Source organism: Heptranchias perlo, chromosome 3 (genome assembly GCF_035084215.1).
Source record: "Heptranchias perlo isolate sHepPer1 chromosome 3, sHepPer1.hap1, whole genome shotgun sequence".
In the NCBI taxonomy this organism is placed as follows: Eukaryota; Metazoa; Chordata; class Chondrichthyes; order Hexanchiformes; family Hexanchidae; genus Heptranchias; species Heptranchias perlo.
In genome coordinates, this window is record NC_090327.1 from 57,592,906 (window position 1) to 57,612,902 (window position 19,997).

The window sequence follows — 19,997 nt, forward strand, 5'->3', positions numbered from 1 at the left end:
GTAAAGGACAGTGTGGAGTGGAGGGTGGGGATGTGTCTGGATGTTGTAAAGGACAGTGTGGAGTGGAGGGTGGAGATGTGTCTGGATGTTGTGGAGGACAGTGTGGAGTGGAGGGTGGGGATGTGTCTGGATGTTGTGGAGGACAGTGTGGAGTGGAGGGTGGGGATGTGTCTGGATGTTGTCGAGGACAGTGTGGAGTGGAGGGTGGGGATGTGTCTGGATGTTGTGGAGGACAGTGTGGAGTGGAGGGTGGAGATGTGTCTGGATGTTGTGGAGGACAGTGTGGAGTGGAGGGTGGGGATGTGTCTGGATGTTGTAAAGGACAGTGTGGAGTGGAGGGTGGGGATGTGTCTGGATGTTGTGGAGGACAGTGTGGAGTGGAGGGTGGGGATGTGTCTGGATGTTGTGGAGGACAGTGTGGAGTGGAGGGTGGGGATGTGTCTGGATGTTGTAAAGGACAGTGTGGAGTGGAGGGTGGGGATGTGTCTGGATGTTGTGGAGGACAGTGTGGAGTGGAGGGTGGGGATGTGTCTGGATGTTGTGGAGGACAGTGTGGAGTGGAGGGTGGGGATGTGTCTGGATGTTGTGGAGGACAGTGTGGAGTGGAGGGTGGGGATGTGTCTGGATGTTGTAAAGGACAGTGTGGAGTGGAGGGTGGAGATGTGTCTGGATGTTGTGGAGGACAGTGTGGAGTGGAGGGTGGAGATGTGTCTGGATGTTGTGGAGGACAGTGTGGAGTGGAGGGTGGGGATGTGTCTGGATGTTGTGGAGGACAGTGTGGAGTGGAGGGTGGGGATGTGTCTGGATGTTGTAAAGGACAGTGTGGAGTGGAGGGTGGGGATGTGTCTGGATGTTGTGGAGGACAGTGTGGAGTGGAGGGTGGGGATGTGTCTGGATGTTGTGGAGGACAGTGTGGAGTGGAGGGTGGGGATGTGTCTGGATGTTGTGGAGGACAGTGTGGAGTGGAGGGTGGGGATGTGTCTGGATGTTGTAAAGGACAGTGTGGAGTGGAGGGTGGGGATGTGTCTGGATGTTGTGGAGGACAGTGTGGAGTGGAGGGTGGGGATGTGTCTGGATGTTGTGGAGGACAGTGTGGAGTGGAGGGTGGGGATGTGTCTGGATGTTGTGGAGGACAGTGTGGAGTGGAGGGTGGGGATGTGTCTGGATGTTGTGGAGGACAGTGTGGAGTGGAGGGTGGGGATGTGTCTGGATGTTGTGGAGGACAGTGTGGAGTGGAGGGTGGGGATGTGTCTGGATGTTGTGGAGGACAGTGTGGAGTGGAGGGTGGGGATGTGTCTGGATGTTGTGGAGGACAGTGTGGAGTGGAGGGTGGAGATGTGTCTGGATGTTGTGGAGGACAGTGTGGAGCGGAGGGTGGGGATGTGTCTGGATGTTGTGGAGGACAGTGTGGAGTGGAGGGTGGAGATGTGTCTGGATGTTGTGGAGGACAGTGTGGAGTGGAGGGTGGGGATGTGTCTGGATGTTGTGGAGGACAGTGTGGAGTGGAGGGTGGGGATGTGTCTGGATGTTGTGGAGGACAGTGTGGAGTGGAGGGTGGAGATGTGTCTGGATGTTGTGGAGGACAGTGTGGAGTGGAGGGTGGGGATGTGTCTGGATGTTGTGGAGGACAGTGTGGAGTGGAGGGTGGGGATGTGTCTGGATGTTGTAAAGGACAGTGTGGAGTGGAGGGTGGGGATGTGTCTGGATGTTGTGGAGGACAGTGTGGAGTGGAGGGTGGGGATGTGTCTGGATGTTGTGGAGGACAGTGTGGAGTGGAGGGTGGGGATGTGTCTGGATGTTGTGGAGGACAGTGTGGAGTGGAGGGTGGGGATGTGTCTGGATGTTGTGGAGGACAGTGTGGAGTGGAGGGTGGGGATGTGTCTGGATGTTGTGGAGGACAGTGTGGAGTGGAGGGTGGGGATGTGTCTGGATGTTGTGGAGGACAGTGTGGAGCGGAGGGTGGGGATGTGTCTGGATGTTGTGGAGGACAGTGTGGAGCGGACGGTGGAAGCAGAAACTGTTCAGTTTGTGCTGGGCAGGATTGGAGTTTTGTGTGAGATCTGGAAGTCGTGGAAATATCATTTTGAACCATCTGGAACTTAACAAGCTGTTGGTCTTTTGAGCAAATGGCCCATTTTGGTGATGCCCTTCTTGTTCCACACCGAGAAGCCATTTACAGTAAGTGTCTTTGAGAGATAATTACTAAACCGTAATGGAAAATGGGATAAAATGACCCAGGAGCATCTTCTGCTTGATGCAAGCTTCCGTGCAAACTGCCGTTGTTTTGGGAACTACTTTATTTCCTGCTGTGTGGCTTGTACCTCGGAAGAGTAGAGAGGAGCCATTGTAAGTGGTGAGTTATTTTTTGAATTCAGTGGGATCACTGTTGGTTTTGCTGTTTGTTTTACAGACTGCTGCAAGAACTCGATTCTGTGCTTATTTATTCCTAGCAGGGTGTGTGCTGGGAGTTTCCTGGACATGTCTCTGTTCAAACTATTTTTGCTTTGTTGTAACAGATGCTCTTTCTGTATTTGTGTTGTGCAGGATGTTGAACCCTTAACCACCCTCTCCAACCTGAATCAGAGGCCTTTCAGTTCTGAATGATCACAGACTTCGGGATAGGGATAGTATAGAGGTTCTAGATACCCTACTCTTCCCTGTTTGTTGGTGTGGTGTAGACTCTTACCTGGCTCCTGAGAACCATTTTCCCACAGGTACAGTAGGGAGGTGTCAGGGATTTCATTTTCAAAAATCAGAAATGTGTGAATACTAGGAATTCAGGATTGCTTAGAAAGACCAACCAGCTCATGACGAAGTGTGCTAGTGATCTAAAGGCAACGATGAACTCCAAGACAAAGATCAACTCATGCCCGAGCAGCCACTAACATGGAAAAAAAAATATCACTCATTGCTGCCTAAACAGCACTGTCACTATGCTCGTTCTCCTTTTATGAGATTAAAATATTGATTTCAATTTCTTTTGTAACTGTAACACTTTTCTAGGGCTTAAACACCAGACCTGGATTAAGCTTGCTGCGGGATTTCTTCTTTTTTCAAAATGCTTTTGACGATGCTGCTCCTGAACTTTAAGAGCCAGCCCTGAGCCAAGAATGCCCTTATTAAAGAAAAATAAACATTATGAAATTCTTCAAATAGAAAAGATATCAAGCCTAAAATCAATCTTACAATAATTAAAACGTTTCAGTCACTCTGTATTTACCATAAAAGCTTAAAATACGCTAATTAGAATTCCTAATATTCATGCAATGGTACCACAACTATTATTATTTTAATCCCTTGTGTGGTGGTAAATATTATTGAGATAACAGACATTGGTGACAAAATTGAGCCTTGTAGCGCCCGTTTTGTAGGCGCGACATGTACACCAAAGCCCTGAAAATGGCGTCCGAGATGCCACTTCCAACGTGAAGTGCGCAGGACGCCATCTTGGTAAAGGGGTTTGCGTGCGTGTACCTAACGACCGCCGGCAGCACGTAGAGTAGGGAGATGATGACATGAGTCAGTGTGCAACGGTGATTTGAAGCAGCTGAGACATTTTGGAACGCCCCGCTCCAGCCATCACACTGTCCTGAACAGGAGTTAAAGGGCATGAAGGACCCCCCAACTAACGCTATTTAAAGGGATCATGCAGGAGTTACAGGTTAGTTGCTGGATTAGTTATTCTGGCTGCTGGTGCAATTGTACGTGTTTTTGGAAGTTTCCTATACTTGGAGGAAGTTGCAATATTCTAGTGGTCTCGCTGCTCTTGCAGTACTGTTAGTGGCATTTAAAATATAGTGCTGAACATAGTGGCCTGTTGGGGCTTGCTGTGAGAATTGAACATGACTGGGAGCATGCAGAGAGGCCACACAGAGCAGGACAAGCTACTAGAAGAGAGAGGAGGAGGAGCAGAGCATTCAGCTGGAGGCCATATCCAACGAGGGTCTTCAGAGACCAATTCTTTTACCTCAACTTCAGCGATGACCAGTGCATCTGACGGCTGCGGCTCACTAAAGAGGTCATGACTGAAATCTGTCAACTGCTGCAGCCACAACTGCAGCCTCAGAGCAGGACAAGGGCAGCATTGCCTGTGGCTGTCAAGGTAACCGTGGCGCTTAATTTTTAAGTCTCTGGCTCCTTTCAGGCTGCTGCTGGTGATATAAGCAACATCTTGCAGTTTGCAGTGCACTGCTGTATAAGGGAGGTCACTGAGGCTCTGTACGCACTCTGAAATAGACCCATCTCATTCCCTCTTGCCAGAGACAAGCAGCGGGAGTGAGCACGAGAGTTTGCTTGCATTGCAGGTTATGGTACAGGGTGCCATTGACTGCACTTATATTACTATGCATGCTCCTCATCTGAACTCAGCCATCTTCATCAACAGAAAGGGATTCGACTCCCTCAATGTGAAGCTGGTGTGTGACGACACACAGTGCATCATGCAGGTCTGTGCCCGCTATCCTGGCAGCAGTCATGATTCCTTCATTCTGCGGCAGGCCTCTGTGCCACCTATATTTCAACCAGCACGGGAAGTCAAAGGCTGGCTACTGGGCAACAAGGGTTATCCCCTCATGAAATGGCTCATGACTCCGGTCAGGAACCTATGCACACGTGCACAGCAGGTGTACAATGAGAGCCATGTTGCCACACAGAACACCGTAGGCATCCTCAAGCAATGCTTCTGCTGCCTGGACCGCTCTGGAGGAGCCCTGCAGTAGTCAGCTGAACAGGTATCAAGATTTGTCTTTGTATGCTGCACAACCTGGCCATTATGAGGGAAAACCCTTGTCACCACCTATCAGTGAGAACCTGAGACAGAGGCAGAGGAAGAGGAGGGAGAGATGGAAGAGAAGGGCGAAGTGGAGGAAGAGGCAGGGAGGCAACAAGATAGACAGAGATGAAGGGACCGAATGTACGGTTGCTAAATTTGCTGATGATACAATGGTAGGTAGGAAAGTAAGTTGTGAAGAGGCCATAAGGAGTCTGCAAAGGGATATAGATAGGTTAAGTGAATGGGCAATAATTTGGCAGATGGAGTATAATGTGGGAAAATGTGAACTTGTCCACTTTGGCAGGAGGAACAGAAAAGCAGTATATTATTTAAATGGAGAGAGATTGCGGAACTCTGAGGTACAGAGGGATCTGGGTGTCCTAGTACATGAATCACAAAAGGTTAGTATGCAGGTTCAGCAAGTGATTAGGAAGGCAAATGGAATGTTGTCATTTATTGCAAGGGGAATGGAATATAAAAGTAGAGATGTTTTGCCACAGTTGTACAGGGCATTGGTGAGACCACATCTAGAATATTGTGTGCAGTTTTGGTCTCCTTATTTAAGAAAGGACATAATTGCTTTGGAGGCGGTTCAGAGAAGGTTCACTCAACTGATTCCTGGGATGAGGTGTTATCTTATGAGGAAAGGTTGGACAAGTTGGGCCTGTATACATTGGAGTTTAGAAGAATGAGAGGTGATCATATTGGAACATATAAGATCCTGAGGGGACTTGAAGGGGTAGATGTTGAGAGGATGTTTCCCCTTGTGGGAGAGACTAGAACTAGGGGCCACAGTTTAAAAATAAGGGGTCTCCCATTTAAGACGGAGATGAGGAGAATTTTTTTCTCTCACAGGGTCGTGAGTCTGTGGAACTCCCTTCCCCAGAGAGCGGTGGAGGCAGGGTCATTGAATATTTTTAAGGCTGAGTTAGATAGATTCCTGATTAACAAGGGAGTCAAAGGTTATAGTAGGTAGACGGGAAAGTTGGGTTGAGGTCACAATCAGATCAGCCATGATCTTATCAAATGGCAGAGCAGGCTCGAGGGGCCGAATGGCCTACTCCTGCTCTTAATTCGTATGCCAGGGCTCTGCGTGATCAGATTATTAATGAGCGATAACAGTAACCTCAACGACACCTCCCCATTCAGCAACAGTCCTACACTCCTTCCCTTTCCTCTCCCACATGACCATCAAATCGTCCTCCTTATGATTACACATTTCTTCCTCCCTCAGCCCATCAAAGAAATGAAAACCATCACCAAATACAAATTCAAAACTACATTTATAGATTTACACATGAAATGATTCAAACAAACTGATACTATTCAGCCCTGTGCATTCCCTTAGTCCCTGTCGTTCATGTGGCTTTACCTCTTCTAGTGCTCCTACGAGGTGCATCCCCTGTGGCTGGAGCATGGGTGGTGGAAGGCTGCTGACCTTCAGTTGAGGCGTGTGCAGATGGCCTTACAGGTCGACCTCGAGCAGCTCTGGGCCGGAAGGGCCCGGCTTCAGAGTGCACCATCTCGGCCTGGGCTGCAGCAGCCTAGCCTGGCTGGCTGACAGGCAACAACAGGGGCACTAGCGGAGTGGCAGGGGTGGGAGCAGGAATGCTGTCATCCTGAGAGAGGACAGCAGGTTCGTCTTTCATGGCACCACTGCCGCTCTCCTAGGGTGGCGCCTCAGCAATCCCGGTGATCTGCTGGAGAACAGATTGCTGGACTGCTGTGACGCCCTGAAAGCCCCTTTCAACAGTGGTCCCCAGAGCCACAATAGCAGCAGTCTGAGTTTGTAAAGCAGCAGTCTGAGTTCCAAATGCAGCAGATGCCTTGGATGGCAGATGTTTGTGCTGCAATGGAAGCTGTGATATCAGTCATCAGATGCTGCATCATGGTGGGTTCCGCAGGTGTGCTGATGGAGGTGACCACCCGTTCCACGTGGGAAAGGATGGGCTCCAAGCTCTGCGCAAAGCCCTGTGCCAAGTTGGAGCTGGACTCCTCCATGTCCCTTGACATTGTGTGCAGGCTTTCCAGTGCACCAAGCATTTGGCTGTGTACGCCCATCAGCCTTCTTTTGTAGCCTGGCCCATCAAAGTCTTCATCTGACTCCTCTGCAGCAGGACTAGTGTGCGACCTCGCCCTCCGGCGAGCTGGCACCTGCGGTATCCGTTCCCCTCGCCCCGGCTCCTCACCACATACAGATCCCTCCTCGATCCTAGCCTCTAAACCACGTGCAGTGTCAGTCTCTGAGTTGGTGGCTGCGAGTGTAAGATCGAGTGACGGTGTGTCTGCATGATCCCCGTCTTCTTCCTCTGCCTCCTCTGACTGTGCCGGTTCCAGTTTTTGGGTATCTGAAATGACAAAGGGACACGGGTTGAGTTGTGGTGAGGGGAGAGGAGAAAGTAAGAAGTGCTTACACCATCTGGAGCACGTGAAGTCAGAAAAGATTGTGGGGTGAGGGAGGAGTGGGAAGTGAGAAGGAGGATTAGGTATGCAGAGACCCTCATTGTCAATACCTCCAGCACCGCCACTGCCACGGCCTCAGCGATGGCCCGTACTGTTTCCTCCATGGGGGTGAGGACCTGTAGGTGTGCCTGTCCTCCTCCAGTTCTTTCCTGCTGCCGACAGTTGTGCGCCACATTCTCCTGCAAGAGGGAAGTGTGCCAGTGAGCAAGATATTTGGGTGATGTGGCTGTCAAGGTTGAATAGCTGTCAGTGTGTGTGACCTGTGAGTTGAGGGTGTGTGGCTTGCAACAGTGGTAATGTGTGAAGGTGAGATGAAGCATCTTCTTTGAAGAGTTGAGTACTGATTGAAAGAGTTTGTTGGTAGATGAGTGATGAGGGGTGTAGTGCGTGGAGCAGTGGATGAGGCTAGTGGTGCAGTTGGAAGGAGATGCCACTTGGCAGTTGAACTCACTCACCTTGACCACTCGTGTCAAATCATTCAACTTCTTCCTGCACTGCATCCACGTTCATGGTGCGATGCTCCTGGCATTTATCACACGCGCAACTTTCTCCCTCTGCCTCCTCAGCAAATGGCTAGAGAGCCTCCTGCCCCCCTGCGGATACACAATGCCCTTCCGACTGTCCACCTCCTCCACCAAGGCCTCTAGTGCACCATCCGAGAACCTTGGTGCCGCTCTCTCGCAGGCGCAGCCATTCATCACTATATTCCAGCACAGATTTACTTCCCAATGGACTTCCAGCATTTCCTGTAGCAACAGTGCACCTCCCCTTTAAGAAGTGCAGGCTGCCTTTAAATAATGTTAGCCACTCCCGAAATCGGGGCCCCCTGTTGATGCATGGAGCCAATCAACAGCACAGCTGGCACTGGCTGTATGCAGCTATCACTGAAATCATCAGGCGGGGGTTAATCGTGCACCACGATCCCAGCGCCCGTTTGAGGGTTATCCAATATAACCCTCATAAAGTCATAATTATTAATTAGCAGTCATTAAATCAAATAACAGCTATAGTAAGATACTCAAAGTGCTGGGGGTGAATTTTCATCTTCACTGACTGGGTAGTAATCTGGCAGAGTAGATCGTTATAGAACCCACCCTGCCATTCAGTGAGATCCTGGCTGATCTGTATCTCGACTCCATTTACCCACCTTTGCTCCATATCTCTTGATACCCTGACCCAACAAAACTCTATCGATCTCAGCCGTGAAAATTTCAATTGACCCAGCATCCACAGCCTTTTGAGGGAGAGAATTCCAAATTTCCACTACCCTTTGTGTGAAAAAGGGCTTCCTGATTTCATTCCTGCATGGCCTAACTCTAATTTTAAAATTATGCCCTCTTGTTATGAATTCTCCCACCAGAGGAAATAGTTTCTCTCTATCTATCCTTTTATCATTTTAAACACCTCAATTAGATCACCCCTGAACCTTCTAAACTCAAGGAAATAAAACCCAAATTTATGCAATCTGTCCTCATAATTGAACCTTCTAAACCCTGGTATCATTCTGGTGAATCTGCGCTGCGCCCCCTCCAAGACCAATATATCCTTTCTGAGGTTCCGTGTCCAAAGCTGAAAGCAGTACTCCTGATGCGGTCTGACCAAGCATCACTTCCTCCCCCCTTGAGATAAAAGCCAACATTCCACTAGCCTTTTCGATTGCTTTTTCATGAAAATAATGCTCAGTTCTACTGGACATTCTCCCACCCAAAAAAGTAGTTGTCAAAAACTTTTGTTCCCCACTGTATGACAGCACCCCCTACTGTAACAGTGTGATTTTTTTTCCTCATTTGCCAAATCAGACATCATTCGGGCCTCTCGGAATAAAGTTTAGTGCTAATTTGCGCCAAGTTGTGAGCAATTTTGTATTACGAGACCCACATCCATGAGTAATTCAATTGAAACAACCCAATCGGTCCTTTTTATTCCTGACAATCATTTCTGAATAACTTATCGATGTTTTCTTCGCAAGAGCTGCTGCAGCTTGGCGATGTCACAGCCTCCAACTGCAACACATCGATTAAAGATGTTATCAACATGGCTACCCAGCATCCCAGTTGACTTTAACATGTAGCAGCAGAGCTGACAACTGCTGGCTGTTTCTGAACTCAGGGGCATCACTGCACAAAGAAACTGTGGAAACAAGCTAGCCACTTACAGTTATTCAACCCTGTTGCACCTAAGAATAAAGTAATACTAATTTACTTTATAACTGTCTGAATACAACTTTTTACTGTTAGTTCTTGTAAAATAATCACAATGGTCATAAATATTTTGACAGGACAGAGCGCTTATAAAAATGCATGAATTTTTAAATTAATATCTGGCTTCTAATTAATAACCTCTTGTTTTTTTTATTCATTCATGGGATGTGGGTGTCGCTGGCGAGGCCAGCATTTATTGCCCATCCCTAATAGCCCTTGAGAAGGTGGTGGTGAGCCGCCTTCTTGAACCACTGCAGTCCGTGTGGTGAAGGTTCTCCCACAGTGCTGTTAGGAAGGGAGTTCCAGGATTTTGACCCGGCGACGATAAAGGAACGGCCATACATTTCCAAGTCAGGATGGTGTGTGACTTGGAGGGGATCGTGCAGGTGGTGTTGTTCCCATGTGTCTGCTGCTCTTGTCCTTCTAGGTGGTAGAGGTCGTGGGTTTGGGAGGTGCTGTCGAAGCAGACTTGGCGAGTTGCTGCAGTGCATCCTGTGGATGGTACACACTGCAGCCACTGTGCACTGGTGGTGGAGGGAGTGAATGTTTAGGGTGGTGGATGGGGTGCCAATCAAGCGGGCTGCTTTGTCCTGGATGGTGTCGAGCTTCTTGAGTGTTGTTGGGCTGCACTCATCCAGGCAAGTGGAGAGTATTCCATCACACTCCTGACTTGTGCCTTGTAGATGGTGGAAAGGCTTTGGGGAGTCAGGAGGTGAGTCACTCGCCGCAGAATACCCAGCCTCTGACCTGCTCTTGTATCCACAGTATTTATGTGGCTGGTCCAGTTAAGTTTCTGGTCAATGGTGACCCCCAGGATGTTGATGGTGGGGGATTCGGCAATGGTAATGGCATTGAATGTCAAGGGGAGGTGGTTAGACTCTCTCTTGTTGGAGATGGTCATTGCCTGGCACTTATCTGGCGCGAATGCTACTTGCCGCTTATCAGCCCAAGCCTGGATGTTGTCCAGGTCTTGCTGCATGCGGGCATGGACTGCTTCATTATCTGAGGGGTTGCGAATGGAACTGAACATTGTGCAATCATCAGCGAACATCCCCATTTCTGACCTTATGATGGAGGGAGGTCATTGATGAAGCAGCTGAAGATGGTTGGGCCTAGGACACTGCCATGAGAAACTCCTGCAGCAATGTCCTGGGGCTGAGATGATTGGCCTCCAATAAACCACTACCATCTTCCTTTGTGCTAGGTATGACTCCAGCCACTGGAGAGTTTTCCCCCTGATTCCCATTGACTTCAATTTTACTAGGGTTCCTTGATGCCACACTCGGTCAAATGTTGCCTTGATGTCAAGGGCAGTCACTCTCACCTCACCTCTGGAATTCAGCTCTTTTGTCCATGTTTGGACCAAGGCTGTAACGAAGTCTGGATCCAAGTGATCCTGGCGGAACCCAAACTGAGCATCGGTGAGCTGGTTATTGGTGAGTAAGTGTCGCTTGATAGCACTGTTGACGACACCTTGCATCACTTTGCTGATGATTGAGAGTAGACTGATGGGACGGTAATTGGCCGGATTGGATTTGTCCTGCTTTTTGTGGACAGGACATACCTGGGCAATTTTCCACATTGTCGGGTAGATGCCAATGTTGTAGCTATACTGGAACAGTTTGGCTAGAGGCGCGGCTAGTTCTGGAGCACAAGTCTTCAGCACTACAGCCGGGATGTTGTCGGGGCCCATAGCCTTTGTTGTATCCAGTGCCCTCAGCCGTTTCTTGATACCACGTGGAGTGAATCGAATTGACTGAAGACTGGCTTCTGTGATGGTGGGGATATCGGGAGGAGGCCGAGATGGATCATCTACTCGGCATTTCTGGCTGAAGATGGTTGCAAACGCTTCAGCCTTGTCTTTTGCACTCATGTGCTGGACTCTGCTATCATTAAGGATGGGGCTGTATACAGAGCCTCCTCCTCCCGTTAGTTGTTTAACTGTCCACGACCATTCACGACTGGATGTGGCAGGACTGCAGAGCTCTGTAATTTACTCTGTAATTAATGGTTTCCTATTGAATACTCCTCTTATACAGGTTTCTCCTGCACTGCTCTGCTTAATCCATCACCAGTTAGTAATCTCATTATTTCCACATGAGGGAGCTGTAGGACAATATTCAAAACTTGCATGTGACAAGAAAAAAAAGTGCAAATGCTGGAAATCTGGACTAAAGACAGGAATGCTGAAAATACACAGCAGCCTATCCGCATCTGAAAAGAAAAAAGACAACTCGGGTGTTGGTCCTTTGTCAGAATTAGAAATGGAAAGATAAGCGAGTCACTTAATATCCCAGAACAAGACAAAGGGGGCAGGAGAAGACCAGGTAAAAGTGAAGAGTCAAGAATGCTGACTCCTGTCACAGAGAAGTCGTTAACAGGTTTAATGGGCAGCAGTAGGTTTTTAAAAAGCTGGAAGAGGTGAAAACTGGTGGTTGATAAACAAAGATCATCTCGGTGAGGTGATCAAAAGGCATTAAAAGACAGAAGGGTATGAAAATAGCTACGTATAAAATTTTATGTTATGCTTATAATAACATATGAAAAGGCAAGGATGAGGAAAAATCCATCTGGCCCATCAAAGCTCATCCCTCTATTCCCAACTCACCCATTATCCCAATGTATTTGGAATGTCCCCAGTGTTTTTGTCTGCTAATCTGTCTGGCAGATCATTCTAAGCATTTCAAGTAAATTTCTTCCTGATATATATTTGTGTTGAATTTATTTTTCACCAATTTAAATTTATATCCTGGTCCTGTTTTCCTGGATTACTTTGAAGTAATAATCTGGATTCACCTTATCTATACATTTAATCATTTATATACTTCATTGAAGTTCCCTTTAAACACTTTCTGGACAATAGAGACTGAGCCACTCTAATCATTCTTCATGGCTCATCTCACTTACTTGGCATCAGTCTTGTTCTTCTCTGTACCATCTCTAATTCACGTATGTTTTCTGGCGATTGGTGTTGAGCACAGTACTCTAACATTGGTCTGTACATTGTAAAGGTTTTCGGGTGTACAATGGGCACAATGCATACCAATTTAGCAATGGGACGGCCTGTGCCCAATCTGCACAGGCGTTGGTCCTACTGCTAAATGCGTGGAGAAATTTTTTTTTTTATTAGGTACGGCCATCATCAGCGCCTTTTCCACTGCACTTCTGCGATAACTTCAGCAGAAGATTGCACAGAACCTGGAGAAACAGCGTTAAAGGCTGAAAACAGCTACTCTGCGCTGTTTCCCCAAGGGTTCTGCCGATATCCTGCTGAAGTTCCAGTGGGAGATCGAGAGAGGTCCCACAGAAATTCAGGGCTTATTTATAACGCAGCAGCACACTCCTGAATGATGTTGGTAAATTGAGCCGTCTACTCAAACACTAAGGACATCCCTCACCTCGATGAGAGCTAAGGTTCACTAATTAAAATATAAAATCCATCCATTAATGCAGTTAGTCTTCGGGGATTTTTTTTTCACTACCGCAACTGAAAAAAATAAACATGGTTAAAAACTGAGTGAACTTAGGGGCTTCACCTCCTGTGTGGAAATGATGTAATAATGTCTGCACCCATTTTTAAAATTTGTGCTTGCAGGTTTGAGGAGAGGTCAAGGATATTAGGTCCATAATGTATACGTTTGGATATTTTTCATAGTTTAACATGAAATGATAGCAAAACCAGATATTGTGGTACTTACAGCTGGCAAAGCAAAAAATGACACTCCTACAAGAGCAAACATCGCAGCTAAAACACGGCCTGCCCAAGTCTTTGGTGTCTTGTCGCCGTAGCCAATCGTAGTCAGTGTAATCTGCACAATGAAAATCAAAGTTACACAACCATATATGGATTGTTCCTGCTGCTCGGTGTGGAAAAACAATATTGTTTCCTAAAGCAATCTCAGGCAGGATTAAAAAGGAAAGCTGCAAACACTGGAATTCTGAAATAAAAACAGAAAATGCTGGAAACACGCAAGATTCATCACATTTATAAAGAAAAAAAGATGGCTTCATGTTTTGGGGGTGTAGATGTTTCATTAGGATCTCAGATGGGAATCGTTGCATTGAATTTCAGTTCAAATGGTTTCTTTAACTGTCTGCTTACTGCCTTCAGTCCTCTGAGAATTGCAGGAACATTTGTAAGCTGTGTCTAATGGGCATCTTCTAGGCAGTTCACTAGGGTGCTGGTTTTATTTTGCCAACACAGGACAAGTAACTCCCCAACAGCTCAGTGAGCCATGCAGACCAAAACGATTCCAGGTTGGCCTGAGGCCCCACAGGTTAGGGAGGGCAAGATCAGCTGGGGTTCCCACTCCTGATTATTATCCTGCAGCTCCTGCTAGAAAGTGTGTGTGAATGGCTATTATGAACCTATATGATTGAGTAGCCTACTGATACTCACAATCTAGGCTTTGCTGACTGTACGACCCACTTTAGGCCCAGAACAGAACCTGCATCTGGATCAAGTAGGATCCAGACATGCTGCCAAACTACAACCAGGAGATAGGGGTGTTGAGCAGAAGTAGTACCTGCTCCCGTGGATTGCGATTTCCTGTGCCGTTAAAAAGATTTGGCCCCATTTGGCCCCATCACCAAAATTTGAGGAACATAGGAACAGGAGTAGGTCATTCAGCTCCTCAAGCCTGTTCTGCCATTCAATTATATAGAATTTACAGCACAGAAATAGGCCATTCGGCCCAACTTGCCTGTGCTCGTGTTTATGCTCTACTTGAGCCTAAATTAGATCATGGCTGGTCTGTATCTCAACTCCATTTACACGCCTTTGCTCCATATCCCTTAATACCCTTACCTAACAAAAATGTTTCAATCTCAGTTTTGAAATTTTCAATGGACCCAGCCTCAACAGCTTTTTGGGGGAAGAGAGTTCTACATTTCCACTAGCCTTTATGTGAAGGAGTGCTTCCTGACATTACCCCTGAATGGCCTAGCTCTAATTTTAAGGTTATGCCCTTTGCTCTGGACTTCCCCACCAGAGGAAATAGTTATAGAAATATATGATATGGTTAATAGAGAAAAAACTATTTCTCTGTCAAATCCTTTAATCATCTTAAACACCTCATTTAGAGCACCCCTTGATCTTCTATATTCAAGGGGATACAAGCCTAGTTTGTGCAACCTGTCCTCATAATTTAAGCCTTTTAGACCTGGCATCATTCTGGTTGCACCCCCTCCGAGGCCCATATAATCCTTCCTGAGGTGCGATGCCCAGAACTGAACGCAGTTGCGATCGAACCAGAGCTTTATACAACTTTACCATAACTTCCACCCCTTTGTATTCACGTCCCCTTGAGATGAAGGTTAACATTACATTAACTTTTTAAATTATTTTTTGTACATGTCCACTAGCTTTTAGTGATAGAATCATAAAATCATAGAAAGGTTACAGCACGGAAGGAGGCCATTCGAGTCTGCGCAGGCTCTACGTAAGAGCAGTCCAGCTAGTCCCAATCCCCCGCCCTATCCCTGTGTCCCTGCAAATTTTTTCCTTTCAAGTACCTATCCAGTTCCCTTTTGAAGGCTATGATTGAATCTGCCTCCACCACCCCCTGGGGCAGTGCTTTCCAGATCCTAACCACTCGCAGTGTAAAAAAGCTTTTCCTCATGTCACCTTTGGTTCTTTTGCCAATCACCTTAAATCAGTGTCCTTTGTTTCTTGACCCTTCCGCCAATAGCAACAGTATCCCTCTATCTACTCTGTCTAGACCCTTCATGATTTTGAATACCTCTATCAAATCTCCTCGTGACCTTCTCTGTTCCAAGGAGAACCACCCCAGCTTCTCCAGTCTATCCACATAACTGAAGTCTCTCATCCCTGGAATCATTCCAGTAAATCTCTTCTGCACCCTCTCTAAGGCCTTCACATCTTTCCTAATGTACAGTGCCCAGAACTGGACACAATACTCCAGTTGTGGCCGAACCAGTGTTTTATAAAGGTTCATCATGACTTCTATACTATTGTACTGTATGCCTCTACTTATAAAGCCCAGGATCCTGTATGCTTTTTTAACCGCTTTCTCAACCTGCCCTGCCACTTTTAACCCCCCGATCTCTCTGTTCCTGTACCCCTTTTAGAGTTGTGCCCTCTAGTTTATATTGCCTCTCATTCTTCCTACCGAAATGTATCACTTTGCATTTTTCTGTGTTAAATTTTATCTGCCATGTGTCCGCCCATGCCACGAGGCTGTCTAAATCCTCTTGAAGTCTATCACTATCCTCCTCACTGTTTACTACACATCCAAGTTTTGTGTCATCTGCAAATTTTGAAATTGTGCCCTGTACACCCAAGTCCAAGTCATTAATATATATCAAGAAAAGCAGTGGTCCCAGCACCGACCCCTGGGGAACACCACTGTACACCTCCCTCCAGTCCGAAAAACGACCATTCACCACTACTCTCTGTTTCCTATCACTCAGCCAATTCCGTATCCATGTTGCTATTGCCCCCTTTATTCCACGGGCCGCAATCTTGAGGATAAGCCTACCGTGTGGCACTTTATCAAACACCTTTTGAAAGTCCATATACACCACATCAACTGCAATGCCCTCATCTATCCTCTCTGTTACCTCATCAAAAAACTCTATCAGATTAGTTAAACATGATTTGCCTTTAACAAATCCATGCTGGCTTTCCCAAACAATCCACACTCGTCCAAGTGACTGTTCATTCTGTCCAAGACTTTCGTATCTAAAAGCTTCCCCACCACTGAGGTTAAACTGACTGGCCTATAGTTGCTGTATATGATTGCTGTACATGGACACCTGAATCTCTCTGATCCTCCACAATCCCTAGCTTCTCACCATTTAGAAAATACTTGGATCTATCTTTCTTAGGTCCAAAGTAGATGACCTCACACTTCCCGACATTGAACTCCATCTGCCATAGTTTTGCCCACTCACTTAATCTATCACTGTGCCTTTGCAACTTTCTGCTCCCATCTACACTATGCAGAATTCTGTAGAAACTGCATTAAAAGGATCACTCATCTTGTCCCCTATAGAACTCAAAAGCAAGGAGGCAATGCTGAAACTGTACAAGGCCTTAGTTAGGCTGCAGTTGGACTGTTGGGTTCAGTTTTAGACACTCCATTATAGGAAGAATATAAGAGCAATGGAAAAGGTGCAGCTTTAATTCAGTCGAATGGTACCAGGGATAAGAGGTTACTGTAAGGAAAAGAGAATTGAGAAGATAGAACTTCTTGAACTTCAGAAAGCTGAGAAAGTTAAGGAATGGCCTGATGGAGGTTTTCATGATTAGAAAGGGATATGCTAATGTTAATATTGATGGATTGTCAGCACACAATGAGCGGGTACAAATATAAGATAATCACAAAAAAAAAGATTAGAAGACCCAGAGGTACTGTTCCCGACACATGGGAAGTGCTCAGGGAAAGGAATCCCGGTCTGGGGAGGGGGAGGAAGCCCGGGGCAGGGGAGGCCAATCATCAAAGACCAATCTCCATATTTAAAGAGGACCCTGCCGGCTTGGTCATTCAACATCAACACTAATGCTCTACTTTCAGTTTATGATTTTCCCCTACTGCCTCTTTCTAAACAAGATTGCATAAATGGGCTCTAGAAAGTACCTCTATGATTGATTGAGCCAGAGCCCACTTTGGAACTTTCTAGTTCTTTGCAGGTATCAATCCTATCAGATTAAAATCACTTAGTATTAAAACCATTGGTTCAAAAATTTTAACAGACAGACATACATGTTTAGCTGAATTTTCCTCCTATTTGGGTGTTACTGTACCAAGGCCCAACTCAATAATGTGTTAATTACTATATTCAACAGATCTCCATGCTGGTGAATAACTATTAAACAGATCATTTAACCAGACTTCACAGTTATACTTCTGTTGGTGCACTGGAATTCCAGGGTGACATTAGGGAGGAAATAGTTGTGCTCAAATATAGCAAAGTTGGTTATGGCCTGTATCCCCTTCATCTGTGCCTGTCGACAGACTTGCTTCCATTCACCTTTGAACTTCCAGTCACAGCTTACACAGGTGTGGGATGTTAACTCAGCTAAGTTTCTGTACTGCTCCCTCTCCTTTACTTGTTGCCCAGCGACAGATAGCAGACCCATCTCCCATCAAACATGCTGCAGTGTTTTAGCATTCTCGACAGTAGCTCTCAAGCAAAGCATCATTTAGGATTGTGTTCCTCAACAAAAGGTTGTCGGGCAGCCCAGATAAACAATGGATCTAAGTTTTGTGAATCCAAATGATTAACTTTAAAATTTCTTCTGAACGTGTTGCCTTTAGTGGAGGATTTTTGTGGAATGGAAGTCACCACAGACAAGCAGCTTTTAAGGAAAATACATTGCTTTGGCAATGCCTGCACTATTTTAATTCAGCCTCCAGCCAATCACCTACGGTGCACCTCACCAGAGCCACACTAGGGCAACAAAGAGAGCAGAATAAATTAAAATACTTGCATTACAACAAACTCTGTTTATTAATGTATTAAAATTTCAACTTATAGATAACTTTTTTCAAATGTAGAACTAGAAATTTTAGCTAACTGAAGTGCAAATCAAATATTAATGTCATGATGAACCAATCATGGTCTTCAAAAGGGAACTGGATAAGTACTTGAAAGGAAAAAATTTGCAGGGCTACGGGGATAGGGCGGGGGATTGGGACTAGCTGGATTGCTTTGGCGCGGACTCGATGGGCCGAATGGCCTCCTTCCATACCGTAACTTTTCTATGATTCGATGATTAAGGAATGCACGATTGGTTATAGAATCATAGAAGTTTACAACATGGAAACAGGCCACTTCGGCCCAACATGTCCATGTCGCCCAGTTTATACCACTAAGCTAGTCCCAATTGCCTGCACTTGGCCCATATCCCTCTATACCCATCTTACCCATGTAACTGTCCAAATGCTTTTTAAAAGACAAAATTGTACCCGCCTCTACTACTGCCTCTGGCAGCTCGTTCCAGACACTCACCACCCTTTGAGTGAAAAAATTGCCCCTCTGGACCCTTTTGGATCTCTCCCCTCTCACCTTAAATCTATGCCCCCTCGTTATAGACTCCCCTACCTTTGGGAAAAGATTTTGACTATCGACCTTATCTATGCCCCTCATTATTTTATAGACTTCTATAAGATCACCCCTTAACCTCCTACTCTCCAGGGAAAAAAGTCCTAGTCTGTCTAACCTCTCCCTATAAGTCAAACCATCAAGTCCCGGTAGCATCCTAGTAAATCTTTTCTGCACTCTTTCTAGTTTAATAATATCCTTTCTATAATAGGGTGACCAGAACTGTACACAGTACTCCAAGTGTGGCCTCACCAATGCCCTGTACAACTTCAACAAGACATCCCAACTCCTGCATTCAATGTTCTGACCAATGAAACCAAGCATGCTGAATGCCTTCTTCACCACCCTATCCACCTGTGACTCCACTTTCAAGGAGCTATGAACCTGTACTCCTAGATCTCTTTGTTCTATAACTCTCCCCAATGCCCTACCATTAACGGAGTAGGTCCTGGCCCAATTCGATCTACCAAAATGCATCACCTCACATTTATCTAAATTAAACTCCATCTGCCATTCATCGGCCCACTGGCCAAATTTATCAAGATCCCGTTGCAATCCTAGATAACCTTCTTCACTGTCCACAATGCCACCAATCTTGGTGTCATCTGCAAACTTACTAACCATGCCTCCTAAATTCTCATCCAAATCATTAATATAAATAACAAACAACAGCGGACCCAGCACCGATCCCTGAGGCACACCGCTGGTCACAGGCCTCCAGTTTGAAAAACAACCCTGTACAACCACCCTCTGTCTTCTGTCGTCAATCCAATTTTGTATCCAATTGGCTACCTCACCTTGGATCCCGTGAGATTTAACCTTATGTAACAACCTACCATGCGGTACCTTGTCAAAGGCTTTGCTGAAGTCCATGTAGACCACGTCTACTGCACAGCCCTCATCGATCTTCTTGGTTACCCCTTCAAAAAACTCAATCAAATTCGTGAGACATGATTTTCTACTCACAAAACCATGCTGACTGTTCCTAATCAGTCCCTGCCTCTCCAAATGCCTGCAGATCCTGTCTCTCAGAATACCCTCTAACAACTTACCCACTATAGCTGTCAGGCTCACCGGTCTGTAGTTCCCAGGCTTTTCCCTGCCGCCCTTCTTAAACAAAGGCACAACATTTGCTACCCTCCAATCTTCAGGCACCTCACCTGTAGCTGTCGATGATTCAAATATCTCTGCTAGGGGACGCGCAATTTCCTCCCTAACCTCCCATAACGTCCTGGGATACATTTCATCAGGTCCCGGAGATTTATCTACCTTGATGCGCGTTAAGACTTCCAGCACCTCCCTCTCTGTAATATGTACACTCCTCAAGACATCACTATTTATTTCCCCAAGTTCCCTAACATCCATGCCTTTCTCAACCGTAAATACCGATGTGAAATATTCATTTAGGATCTCACCCATCTCTTGTGGTTCCGCACATAGATGACCTTGTTGATCCTTAAGAGGCCCTACTCTCTCCCTAGTTACTCTTTTGC

At 46.3% G+C, this 19,997-nt stretch overlaps 1 protein-coding gene across 1 annotated transcript in view; it reads right to left on the reverse strand.

Moving 5' to 3' along the window:
* The window catches only part of kcnq3 (potassium voltage-gated channel, KQT-like subfamily, member 3), a 398,610-nt gene that overhangs the window by 71,741 nt on the left and 306,872 nt on the right, over window positions 1–19,997 (reverse strand). Inside the window, exons 6-7 of the mRNA XM_067979766.1 lie at window positions 13,134–13,244; window positions 3,020–3,115 (exon numbers count right to left, since the gene is read on the reverse strand). Of these exons, the coding sequence (XP_067835867.1) occupies window positions 3,020–3,115; window positions 13,134–13,244 (207 nt within the window). The remainder of the gene's footprint in view (window positions 1–3,019; window positions 3,116–13,133; window positions 13,245–19,997) is intronic.